The 13,666-nt window shown below is 31.5% G+C and overlaps 2 protein-coding genes across 2 annotated transcripts; one reads left to right on the top strand and one right to left on the bottom strand.

Annotated features, from left to right (window-relative positions):
• The first annotated feature begins 4,770 nt into the window (after nt 1-4,770).
• Nucleotides 4,771-10,923, top strand: LOC145749592 (uncharacterized). Its single transcript, XM_082565403.1, has 11 exons — nt 4,771-5,231; nt 5,510-6,076; nt 6,245-6,375; nt 6,684-6,810; nt 7,005-7,203; nt 7,664-7,741; nt 7,969-8,027; nt 8,813-8,965; nt 9,122-9,249; nt 9,430-10,483; nt 10,580-10,923. Exons 1-11 carry the CDS (start codon nt 5,016-5,018, stop codon nt 10,811-10,813), a joined length of 2,946 nt encoding a protein of 981 aa, XP_082421529.1. The 5' UTR covers nt 4,771-5,015; the 3' UTR covers nt 10,814-10,923.
• LOC145749593 (MICOS complex subunit Mic60-like) lies at nt 10,845-13,652 on the bottom strand. The gene has a single exon (XM_082565404.1). The coding sequence runs from the start codon at nt 13,552-13,554 to the stop codon at nt 11,158-11,160; it is 2,397 nt and encodes a 798-aa protein (XP_082421530.1). The 5' UTR covers nt 13,555-13,652; the 3' UTR covers nt 10,845-11,157.
• Between the last annotated feature and the right edge of the window lie 14 nt (nt 13,653-13,666).

The following is a 13,666-nucleotide window of genomic DNA, read 5'->3' as shown; positions in this document are numbered from 1 at the left end:
GTGAAAGTTTTAAGTTTAATCAATCCTTGCTTCAGGAACATTCCAATTTTGAAAAGATACAAGAAGACTTACGCAAGGTTGCTGACATAAAAATTCCAAAAAAAAATCTTCATAAAATAGCAAAAGATAAGCCCAGTGTGCAAAAGCCTAGGCCTGAGAAAAAGGCAACAATTGAAGTTGTGGATAAGGAAACTAAAGAAAGGTTTAATAACAAGTCCAAAATTTTTACCTTATTTTATTTGCATGGTTTTAAACTTTATTAAAACCTCTTTTTTTTTGTAGTAAGAAAGTGCCTAAAAAGGACACTAAGATTGCATTTGCCAAATCTCTTCGAAAAGAGTCGATTAAACAAATTTCAGATGTGCTTTTAAGAGTAAGTAAATGTTAAATCGAAAATATAATTTTTTAATTTAACACCTATTTTAAAATTTAATTTCAGATGGCTAATGATGAGACTGTAAAAGAAAAGTACATCAAAGGAAAGGAGAGACCGAAAAAATCAGTTGATCACACAGTTGTTGAAGACACAATCAAGCCTATTATAAAACCAGCAAAAGTCTCTAAATTTGTAAGTTAAAAAACAATTATTTGTATATTCAGCAAAATATTTTAAGATATATAAACCCTATCACTGTTGTAAAATAGGAGGAAAAATTTAACAAGTCTGAAAGAAAAAAGCTTGGAAAATTAAAGGGGCCTCAAAAAAGGTCAGATTCTTTTCCAAATTCCCTTCAAAAGTTGGAACCAATTATGGGTGCTGTAAAATCCATGTCCATGGCAAGTTCTATTCCACATATGACAGAGGATCTTTTGAAGGTAATTTTAGTCAAAATAAAAAGGCCAAAAATGGCAAGGCTAACTAACATTTCAATTATGTAAAAAAATAAAATCACCGACCGAATTCTATTTTTATCCCAACAGAAAATTGAGCACAAAGATAGGTGGAAAACAATGCTAAGTGAGTCTCAGCTTGCTGCATTTCGACTACTTTTTTTAAGATTTGACCAAACGCAAAGTGGTGGAATAAGTGCTAAAGAACTTTACCAAGCTATAACGGTTTAACAATTTTTAATAAATATAAACCACAGCGTTTAAACTCAATATTAATTAGTACCAAACCTTAAGCAATTTTTATGTAATTAATGTATGTTAGTACATAAAGTTTTCTTTGAATAACCGACAATGTGTCGGTAAGGAACAAAGCAATTTATTACTTGGTGTATGTAGGAACTGTTGCCAGAAATAAATGTCCCATACGACTTAGTTGAAAGTGTTCTGAAGGAATTTGATATCAAAGAAACTGGAGAAATACAGTTTGGTGAATTTATCTTTGCTATGACCAATCCTAAGAACTACTTGAAACTCATTCAAGGCAAGTTTGAGTTTATTTTTCTGTATTTATTTACCCTTAAAAAGGCTGACTTCACTGCCCGACCCAAAGTAATAGTTGTAAACTCAACCCAGTTTTGATTTTTTAAATTTAACCAAGGCTCAAGTTTATCAATTTTTATGTAGATGATGATAGAGAGACACTTGAAAAAGAGATAAAAGTTTGGGAGGATGTAGTACATACCCCTAAATCTCGAAGACCGCGATCTAAGAAAAAAAGTGCTGGACATGGAGACAACAAGTAGAAAATTATATATTAAAGATCTTAAAAACAATGATATTGTTGAATAATTCTGTCTAATCTTATCATATTTTATATATCTTAAAAGGCTTTAGGAGTTTATTAAAGGTAAAAGTTTTAAATGTTTTCGACAGTGCAAATGATCAGGGCAGAAATTTGTTTTTTAAAATGTTGAAAAAGGCAACCATGAAAGATTCTATGAAAGAAATCAGACACTTCTATGTGAATCGAATCAAGAAGTTAAACGATCATGTCATTCAGGATTGGTCAGCAGGTAAAAACAACTAAGTAAATAAAAAATTTTACCAAGACATTTCATAACACCCATAAACCATCCAACCTTTTAACAAGTTCTCTTAAATAGCAGTGGGCCTATTAAAAAACCTGTTGCTTTTTTTTACAAATAGGCCAACGTTGCATGGGCATTTCCTACCAAGAAATGATCAGAAGATATGAACATATCAGCAAAGAACTAAGAGATAAGAAGTCACCATTTGCAAGCAAGGAATATACTGATTCACCATACGCACAGCCATTAAGATGGGGCTTTGAGGTAAGTTCTTTTAAAGCAAATATTGTTTTATACATGTGTGATGTCAAGTATTTTTTAGCAAAATTCAATAACTTATATTACAAGTAGTTGCATATATTTAATGTTTAGGATGACAACTGGTTGAAAAGAAAAAATCTTAAGTACTACGGAAAAGGCCAAATCCATGGTAAAAACTAAAACCAGAATCATGAACTTTGTTTAAGACAAACTGGTATTAATCAAAATATGTTTTTTTTAGGCCGAGCTAAATCAGCTGGACCTAGATTGAGAACACAAAAAGAATTTAGTCGGCCCAAATCTGCTAAACACATAGATAGCTGTATCTCCGAAATTCATGAAATCCAATTCAAAGTAAAAATACTTTTATGAGGGGTTTAACAAAAAATAATGTAACCACCAACAATTAAACTAAAATAACTTGTTAGAAAGTATGGAGAGTTTGTCGAAAACAAGGTTTTTATAACATAGCTTTACATAATGTGTGGATTTGTCCTTAAAAATCCTAATATAACAATAGGAAGAAAAGGACGAAATAAAAGATTCGGAAATACCTACATCAGATCCCCTTATGCAAAGAAACAACAAGTTTAACATTTCACAAGATGTTTTGGAAAGAACTTATTCTACCCCAACAGGAAAGGCAAAAAAAATTGTTCAAATAAAAGCAAGAGGTGAAAAAACAGGATTTAAATTAATAGGATAGTATTTTAAAAAGGAAATTTATAAGAGCCGGTACATATAACAACCATTTGACAATTTTGCTTGCACAATTTAACATTCTAAAGTTACAAAACCTAATTATTAAAATCATTTTTATACAAACTTACATTTTAGCTGCTTCAGCAAAGAAGAGGACCACTCCTCTTCGGCGCCCTCGAATTTCAGAGTTTGTGGTCACTCCAAAAGTCATTCCTCTTCCAAAATATTATCTCAAAAACTATCCCCAGACTTTTAACTATAATCAGCTGCCTGAAATAAGGCAAAAAGTAGGGGTAGTATATGATTTGTAATCACATTTTGGATTTTAAACTGTTTTTTGTTTTTAGTGTGCTGTTGTATTGGAAGATTACTATAATGCATTGAAAAAAGTGGCTGCTACGAATTCCAAGACAACATATAAACAACTACAGGTAAAAGGTTTTTTAATTTTCGAAGAAAATCTTAGGCTACTAAATAAAATTAAAAAAAATATTTTAAATATTAAAAACAAAAAGTTAAAGTATTAAATAGTTAGTGTTAATAACAAAACTTTTATGCAATGTAAGTACAGCAAATGCTGCCCTTAATGAGAAGCCATTTTAAGCAATCTTACCAGGCATACTCTGGAGATTTTGAACCTTTTGTTGTCTCTCCTTGGATACCCTACCCACGACCCTCACCATGGATACCTTACCCTCCGCTAGGCAAAAGTCAGCCTAAATCTGCATGGAATTAACTTTATTGTGTAATTTTTGTAATAAATAATGCTAAATACATTTTGAATAATCAAAATCACCTTATGTTTTACACCCCCAGGGTTTTCTACAATATTTTTGTATATATATAATTTATCCTCGATGTGGGAAAGTCGAATGCGTGACTTAACATTAGTTACTCTGACCCAGTCTCGAGTTTCCTGTGGCAGTTTGGGATATTATAGAGATTATAATTGCCTGGTAATTATGCTGCTAATTAAGTGCTGGCTCAGCAGGAGTTTACACCGTTTATAGCGCCTTACTCAAGGGCGCTACAGCATGAGAACAATGGGGATTGAACCCACGACCTAATGTGTGGTGTAGCAAGTGTTCTTACCACTACACCACGCTGCCGATTTTAATTTTTTTAATAAAAATACTTCGGTTTATCTAGAAATTTATGTAAAAATATCTTTTAAAAGGTGTAACATACATAAAAATTATTATAAAGCAGGTTAAAACACATTACAAATAATGGTGTTAGATTCATATTTCGAAATAAATAAATGTAACGTTCAGTTTAAAAAAACTTTAGGCAACTGGCAATAAAATTGAAAAAGTTTTATCCAATTGCATTTCTTTATTAAAAATATATATTTAGTTTACTGTTAATTGCAAGGTACAAAAGATATACGGTTTGTTTAAAACGACGACTAAACAGCATGACTTCTTTTTTGTTGTCGAACGTAGCCATTACCGCAATTTAAGATTGCTATAAAGAGGGAAAAAAATTAAAAACAAAAACAATGATGAAAAGAATCAGTGTAGCGTGAAGTTAGTGAGCGATTCTGAAATTATTCACACTGCGTAATCTGACTTCATACAGTTTTTTGTTTGTAAAGAATAATTTTAGTAATAAAGTATTGTAAATTGTAGAAATATACGTTATTTGCAATTGATAAACTTAGTGTTGTTATATAAACTGTGATTGTTAAAGCGAAAATAAGATACCGTTATACGAATTGCGAAATATTAACTTTAGTGCGGCTTTTTATTTGATTTGTTGCAGTTTTGTTATATTTATATAATTATCGTTATGTTATGTTTTATTATGTTATGTGGCTGTTCAAAAATGTAGTAAATATATTAGTTTTAACTGGAAACAAAAAAAGGTTGTACTACAGACAAACAGAGCCAGTAACTTTTACAGTTTAACAGTTACTTTTACGATTTTATACCGACTACATAATAACGTAAAAGTTCTTATGCAGTAGCATGTATAAATGTAATTTGTTAATGACACTTGATACATTCCTAGCCTTCATGTTATTTGTTGAACAATATATATAAATATACTGTTAAATACACAGTTAACTTTTTCTTAGTTCAAGGCATAAAAGATTTAGGAAAACATTTATTTGTACATACTTATTTTGTAATGGGAACAAACCAAGAACTTAACCAAGGCAAAAATGAAGTGCCCAGAAATAAACCTATTAAAATGGTCTTCAAAAGAAATACGAAAAATAAAAGGCCATCTTTAGGACCTAATACACAAAACAATGTTGATGGTAACAAAGTAAAACAAGAAAATACATTGCAAACCAAAAAAACTTATCCAGAGGCGATACCAGCAAGTATTAATATTCCAAAGGTAATGGACATATATTTTTGTTGTCCTGGTTATATATATATAAACCATTGTGTTTCTCATAGAAGTCTTTTTTATTTAAGTAATATATTAAATTTGTATAGCCTATATATAATGTTTTTACCATTTTGTTTTATTGCCATCAGACTATAACAAGATGCTAATATTTTTGTGATACAGGTAGGCTTAATGAATATCTTGTACAAATTAGTGTATATATAGTGTATAAATTTATGGTCTAGGTAAGTGACCTAAACAATCTAATTATAACTTCTTTTTAGGAAACTAATGCTAATTCTTCCAATTCATCAAGCGACAATAATGGACCGAACAAAAAGTTAAGCATCACATTATGCAAGGTTTCCAAATCCAGTGATTGCTATGCAGTAAAAAGTTCCACGGACAGCGAAAGTGAATCTTACGAAAAGCTTCGTGAAAATAGTAGCACAGACTCGTCAAACCATCACAATGAACATACTCATGGCCGTGAAAACGCCAATAGCGCACAGCAGCGCACACACTCCCCCCATGTCCCAAAAACTCCTGTTTCTTTAAAGAAAAACAAGCGCAAAAGAAAACTAGATAAGAGAGATAGCGAATGTTTAAACTCCTCTCCCTCTCTTAATAAAGAGAGAAAAAGAGCTAAACACGGTACTGAAAGGGAAACAGCCTTCCCTGTAAATAACAGTAGTTCTAGCCACTTAACAGCAAGCTCAGAAAATAATGACGATGATATAAATAATGCTTATAAAGGCAACAAGAAAGGGCAATTAGGTGAAAGCATTAATGGGATACATGCAAACCAACCAATGGATGATAAAGCATCCAACATAACTTCACCACACAAAGTAAGGCAATTTATTTATTTACATAAATCCGAAGTAGGTTAAGATTAAAACAACTATATTTTTCAGTAAGTTTTTTGCTTTCGTGTATAATATCATTTACTGTTGTCGCTTTTCAATATTGATTTCCGCACATCATTATTTATTTAACATTATTTGTATTTAATTTAGTTTCACAAAAATATGCAATACTTCGGGACAGGAAAATTACTGTGTCCTGATTTGGGCGACGAATGGTATTTTGAACAAATAGTACGACAACAGGGCAAGTCAGCTGGAAACTTTGATGTTTATTACTACAGGTGCATATTTTTAGGGGGTTAAATTTGCCATTTTTGCCTTAAACTACTTTTTTTTTGTGATTTTGTAATACTATCTAGTATCTACTAATTACAATGACATTTTATAGGATATCGTTGTAGTTAATTACATATATTTACGACACAGATAAGTATTTATGTTTAAAATGAAAAGTTAAATTGCCTTTTGTGTGTGTATAATATTTCACCTCCCTTTTATTATTTTATTTTAGGGTTGTCTAATTTTTATTTAATCAATGTTTCATACAGTAGCGTTAACTATATCATTAAAAATCAAACTTCTTTTACAGCCCCTGTAAAACACGATTACGCTCAAAACTTAAGCTTCAAACTTTTATTGGTGATAAAATGGATATATCCAATTTTGATTACAATGCTGGTCGATTTCTTAAGCCTGGTGAAACTATACCAAAAAAGGTTTGTGAGTTAACTAAATATTGCACGACACATCTAGATGTTTTAAACCACTACAAACATTTTACATCCCAATTAAATATAACTTGATTAAAGATTACTTGGTATTTATTAGGACTATTGTGTAAAAACAATTTTGTTTTAATTTATTTATTTTTTTACTGGATATTTTTTATGACAATTGTCTTGTCATTTAGGATGCACTGTGCTCAGATAAGCTTCAATATTTTAGCGAACAAAAACCCGAAAAAATAACGAAACCCAAAACTCCAAATCTGAAAATTAAAACGCCAACCGCAAAAGCAAAGACAACGAAGAAATCGACACCTCTTGTAACAAGAATAACTAATCCCAAGAAAAAAAAATTGCTTGCCTTTACCCCAATACAACATTCAGGTAGCTTATAACACTTGTATGTGTAAACGTTTGATAGCAATAATTATGGCAGGTCTTAAACTCGCAACTTCAAACAAAAAAAAATGTTTATTGAAACAGTAATAAACATTGTTGCACTGCACCACGCCACATAACAGCTTTAAATTTTTTGAACTTTTTGCCCGACTTAAACATAGAGTAACAACTGTTACTCCAACCCAGTCTCGAGTTGCCTTTAGCAGTTAGGGATATTATAGATTATAATTGCCCAGTAATTATACTGCTGATTAAGTGCTGGCTCAGCAAGAGTTCATACCGTTTATAGCGCCTCACTCAAGGGCACTACAGCATGAGAGCAGTGGGGATTAAACCCACGACCTCATGGTGGTGTAGCAAGTGTTCTTACCACTACACCATGCTACCGGTTAATATTACTCATTCAATTATGCTATTCATTTAATTTTTTTTTACATTTTTGCAGACCATAACGAGCCTTCAAACAATGATTCCAAAAGTTCAGAAACTGCAAATGAAACTCAAACTGTACACAACAACTCCGGTAAGCTACCACACTTATTAAATCTAAAGTATCTTGTATGATTTTTTTTTAGCTGTATTTAACCTCTTTACTTAACTGTAATCTAAATAATATTATAAGTTATGTTATAAAACCTAGTGCTATTTTGTGATAATGTCTAATGTTAAACTAAGGCAATTTATTGCAATAATTGTTAATTTATAAAAGTTTCCACGAAGATTTTGCTGCAAATTTTGTATTATTTACAGAAAGTTCACTTTTATCCTCTTCAGAGCCCGACGAATCTTTTAAAACATTTAAAGAAGAAGTGAGCGAACAAAATTGATTAATTTTCCCTTTTTATTATTTTCTTGTTTTTACTTTTTATAAATTTGTGATTATCGTGTGTACAAAAGACTATAAGTGCAAAATCAGCGTGATTAATTTTTTCTCTGTTTCTACTGTGTTTTCCTTCCCTTTTTAATTTAAATTGTGTTTTTATAGTAAAAACTTCAGTTCAGACTCTCTTAATTAATGACAAACTTTTTCCTTAAATAAAGATTCAAAAATTTTTTAGCATACCAAAAATTAATTTATGTTTAATAGTTTTCAGTGAAATTATCTTGATTTGAAATCGTGTTTTAGGCATTAATTAAAGAGGCCATGAGAATTAATTTTGTTATATACTTTGTTACTTTACAAGGCGTTATTTAAAAATGAAATTAAATAAAACTTTTTCCAAATAAAAAATGTGTATGTTTTAAAAAAATCTCGTTCAGGTACATTTTGCATTTATAGTCTTTTGTTGCAATGTATTTGATATGAAGACCTTATTCGTAAACAACGCTGTTCGTTATTCTTAAAAATGAATTAACCATCATGTGTCGTTTACTGATGTCATTGTATCATTTATGTTGTACCAAAAAGATTGTAAATGTTTAGTTAGAAAAATGACAGTAAAGTTTGTTTTTTAGTAAACCTATTGCTATATTAATAAGCTTTAACACATTAAAATAAAAAGGTAAAATGCATGAACATTACGCTTTATAACTAAAAAATAACACTATTGCGTCAAATTAAGTTCCTAAGTATAACTTTTTATACCTTTTACAGGTTGGTGCTATATCAATGTGTAACAAAGATTTTAACTTGCCCGAATTTATTGAATTAGCCTGGGAATGCCTGGGCACTTGCAAAAAAGAATCCTTTAAATCTTGTAAAAATAATATGTTATCATCCCAAATTTCCCCATTGCCAAATTTTCAGGTATTTAAATGCTATCCTTAGATAATGATTTATTCTTTCTTGATATGGTAAAGCAAATAATTTAAAAATTCTTATTTGTTTAAACCTATGAAGTGTATTGTTGCTCAAAAACATTTTAATATAATTTTTTTGATTAAAAATATATTTTCATTTTAGAGATCAAGATTTTTACCGAAAAATGCACAAAAATTAACCAGCACAAAAAAATTTGGAAAAAGATCAGTTCGATGTAGAGATTGTCCTGCCTGTTTGGCACCTAATTGTGGCTCATGCAGTAATTGCAAGTTAGTTAAATTAAAATAACAATAATGTTATACTAATATTTATGTTTAAAATTTAACTTTGCTAAAATTTTAATTAAATACGTTTTTTTTAATTATCTAGTAAATTAAAAATTCCAGATACTATTTAAATCATTTTAATTCATAATTTAATTTTGTTAACAACTGTTGTTAATGTTTTAGAGATATGAAGATTTATGGTGGTAACGGTACTAGAAAACAAGGTTGTGTAATGAGAAAGTGCCACAGTAGAATTACATCAAAAAAAATTTTAATAGGCAGTTACCCCCCTCAATCTATGGTTCCACAGACATTAGTTCTTCCAAATTCATCTACGCCAATTTTATCAAAAAATCACTTCAAAAATGCAAAACAATTTCCACACCTAAATTGGTCATTGCCAAGTGAAAGCCCACCCTTTAAAAACCAAATTTCTTCATATACAAATAAACAAACCCAACCTCATTATCAGTCTTCTAAACTTTGTTTATCATCAGCTCCTGAAAGCTTTTCTTTTCCCTTATTGCCATTAAACACAGAACTATTTCCTAACCAGGGGCATTCTTTTGAACACAAAATATTTGAAGCATCTCAGCTAGTATCTGATAACATTTGCAATGGAGGTAGTAATAAAACCCTATCAAAAGATTTAACAAACCAGATCCATACTATATCAAAGACCAAGTGTAATCATTCTGATAATTCGAAGGGATTAATTCAAATGGAAACTGAAAGTGGAGTTGTTTTAATTAACCCTACCCATGCACCAGTGCCATTTAACTTACCAAGAGATAGTCGGATACTGGGGTATGTTCCTATTCAAGAATCAAATAAAATTCTGGATATATCATCCACAAATTGTACAGAGAAAGAAACTTATAATGTTGCTAAATTTTGTGGTATGAGAAAACAGTTTTCTACTAAAAATGTAACTTCTACTTCAGAAAATTGTAAGAAATTTACCAAAAATTTTAAAACTGGTACAAACCATACCGATTACTCAAGCAAAACAGTTTTGAGACCCTTTGTAAATCCAAAAGTGTTAAACAAAAACTGTAATAAAGATTTAGCTAATAAAAAACCAAGTAACTACGAGAAAGACCCAACTAAACCAATTAACAACGATCTACATTCAAGTGTTAGCCCAAAGCGGCGAAGAAGAAAAGCAACCAACCCAGTTCATGTAAATATTTCTCAAGATGGACATTTAAACAATAATAACCTTTCTACAACTAAAGTAGGTTTATATTGCTTAGTTAAATAAACATTATTTAACTTTGGATAACATAAGAACATATTATAACTTGCATCATAAAAATATTTGTACTTTTAGAAAGATACTTCACTCCCAATTATAAATTCAACTGACACACCCAACAGTTCTGAAACATCAATCGAAAATATAGAAACTAGTGTTGTAGCTGAACAAAACAACAGCCCTGATTCAAGTTACTCTTCTGACATTACAATTCAAAGTACCAACCCACATTGCTTGCCATTTGTAGCAAACAAAAACCCTTTATTGTCGAAATTCAAACATCTTAAATTGTTTAGACAGATTAAGTGATAATATTTAATTGGTTTACACTTGTGTTCACTCTTTTAATCAATGTTTGCTTTTATCTTAATAAAGTGTTTTTACAATATTACCCTGTTCCTTCAATAAATCATGACCAAAATTTACAACATTGCATCTTTTTTTATATCGGAAGTTAAACAGACTGAAATTTTATAGTTTTTTTTGCATTTTAAAACAAAAATCACCATGTTATAGTTTTATAAATACAAGCACCGGAAGTTAAAGCAATTTAAACAATTTTTTTCACAAAAATTTATAAACTTTTTAAATATTTAAAGTACAACGACACAATTAACTATACAAAAGACATATTTATTTATAGAACTAAAGTTTTATTTTTCGATTTGTGCTCCAATTAATATGGCAGCTGATATTGCGGAAAGAGCTTCGACCGTTTGCTGGGTTTCAAGAAAAAGCCTGGCTTCTTTTAACCAAGTTGCTGCAGCTTTTTTAGATTCGCCGGTTAGTTGATTTGTGAACCTAATAGCCTGCTCGATGTCTCCTTGGCTAACACAGTATTTTGCATATGAAACCAGTTGGAAAACATCACTTTGGGACTTTTTGTCTAATTCATTGGGTGGCGCAATTTCAGTTGAGAACATCAAGAGAGATTTCAAATAGGACATTAAGTAAATAAATAAAGAATTTCTATTTTCGTTTACGAGCGAAAGACGGCGACAAAGCTGTGCAACAGAATTAAAAGTTGATTTTAAAACCGCTTCGGGGTAAACACCTCTTTCGATTGCCTCTTCAGGGATTGCTGAAATCATTGAGGTCACAACTGGATCTTCCTCACATACTTTTTTTAGGTTATTTAGCTCAGCATTAAGTGGAATTGGTTCGCCATTTTCACCATATTTTAATGTCACATTCAAAGCGTCGCAGGCCAGAGACAACTCCTGTGCTTTTCTTGTAAGATTTTCCACATCAGCATGGCCATCAACTGCCTGGATAATCCCCTTGACTTTGGCAAATGCTAGGTTTAGCTCAGTTTGGTATCTTTCTCGTAACTCATTAGTCTGTTGTTCATAGGCATTTCGTTGCTCATCAATCATAGAAGTAAATTCTTTTTGTTGTTCGGCGATGTTTTCCTGAAGAGCTGTCTCGTATTTTCGCATAGCTTGTTTTTCCATGTAAGCCAGGGCATCAGCTAAATGCTCGGCATGAGCAGTGGTTTGCCTCTTTAACTGCAATTTCACATCATCTTCATGACTTATAGCAAGACTTTTCAATTTCTCCTCAAACTTTTCTTTTAACACTTTTTCACTTTCTGCCACCATTTTCTCTAATAACTCTTTCTCCATCTTGTGTTTTTCGTTTTCCGCGGCTTTTTTTACTTTATCCTCAAATTCAACCTTTTTTCTTTTGAGTTTGCTTTGTAGATTATCCACTAGTTTTTGAAGCTCACTAACAAGAGCAGGGTCAGTATTCGGAGGTTTGGTCACACTAATTTCTCCCCAACTCGAATTCATGTTTAGTTCAGGCAGATGTGCTTTTATTTCTGCCCGAAATTTGTCTTGTGCTTCTGAAATCAGTGTTTGGTAGTGTGTTAAAATATCTGTCTCCTTTTGGCATTTACTAATTTCCGCTTTGGATTTTTCCAAGTCTTTTGACATACCATCGCAACTCTGTTGAACTTCGAGAATGGTTTCGTTCAACGATGAATCACCTGCATCCATTTTTGTAGCTTCTACGACTTGACTTATTTTTGTTAACTCCTCAATGGCACGATGATAGTTGGCATCAGATTCTTGCAAAGCAGCATCTCTGTGTAATTTTGCATCTTTGACTTCTGCCCATTGTTTACTTTTTTCAATTAAAGTAACTGAATGGTCTTCCAGTGCCTTTCTAAGAACCGTGGAATAAAACTTTACAGCTTGAACAGCTTCATTATCAGTTAAAATAGATTTAGAGCATGCAATAGAGCAATCACTTAGAAGATCTTTAAGTATAGCCATTGACACCACAACATTAATTTGTGACTCAGATTCAGGAGTTGTCGACTCTACATGTGGGTCAACAATGGTATGAACTTCTGGTTCTGCATTGATGGAAGTAGAAGGAGTTTCAACAAGATTTTTAATTTCAGTACTATCAGTTGAACTAACATAAGGCTCCAATGTTGGTTCCGGAACAACTAAATCGGTTGGTTTAGCTAGTTGTTTATCCTGACTTTGAGTTGGTTCAATTTCCTTCTGGGATTCATTTTGAATTTTATTTTCTTGCAAAACAAGGGGCTTGTCATTATTTAATTTAGCAGAAGTATCGTTATCAACTTTTTTTTCAATTTTGTTGTTGGTCGAGTTGTCATCTGATGTATTGGTATCAACTTTTTCTTTAACTCCATTGTCAGTCAAGTTACCTTTTAATGCTTTTTTAATTTTATGATCAGATGGTAATGGCTTTCTTGAATCTGAAAATTTTTCTTCCAATGGATCAACTTTCAAGTTTAAAGTTTTAGGTGTTTTCTCTCCCAATACAAAATCAAAATAACTTTGGGTTTGGGGAACTAAATCTTGCAAATTATTTCTAAACTCAGGATGTGATTTAGCATACACAGTTCCCCCAGCAACGACCATTGAACTTGTTACAACCAACCCCAGACCAACTTGAACCAAAGTCCCGCTGGCACTTCGATTTCCAGTGGAGAATGATTTGAAATTTAAACGCGTTTGACGACATTTTCCATTATTTAGAAACGTTGCTGCTTTGCGTCCCACCCTTAACATTGTTCAGGGTAAAGTCACTTCTAATAACGATGAGTAACTTAGGCTTAAAAGTAGTACTAGAAGTGACCTTCTCTATCTTTGCGCAAAATATACGAAGCACCCGGCGAAAAAC

Source organism: Corella eumyota, chromosome 4 (assembly GCF_963082875.1).
Source record: "Corella eumyota chromosome 4, kaCorEumy4.1, whole genome shotgun sequence".
Taxonomy (NCBI): Eukaryota; Metazoa; Chordata; class Ascidiacea; order Phlebobranchia; family Corellidae; genus Corella; species Corella eumyota.
This window is presented reverse-complemented; position numbering and strand designations above follow the sequence as displayed.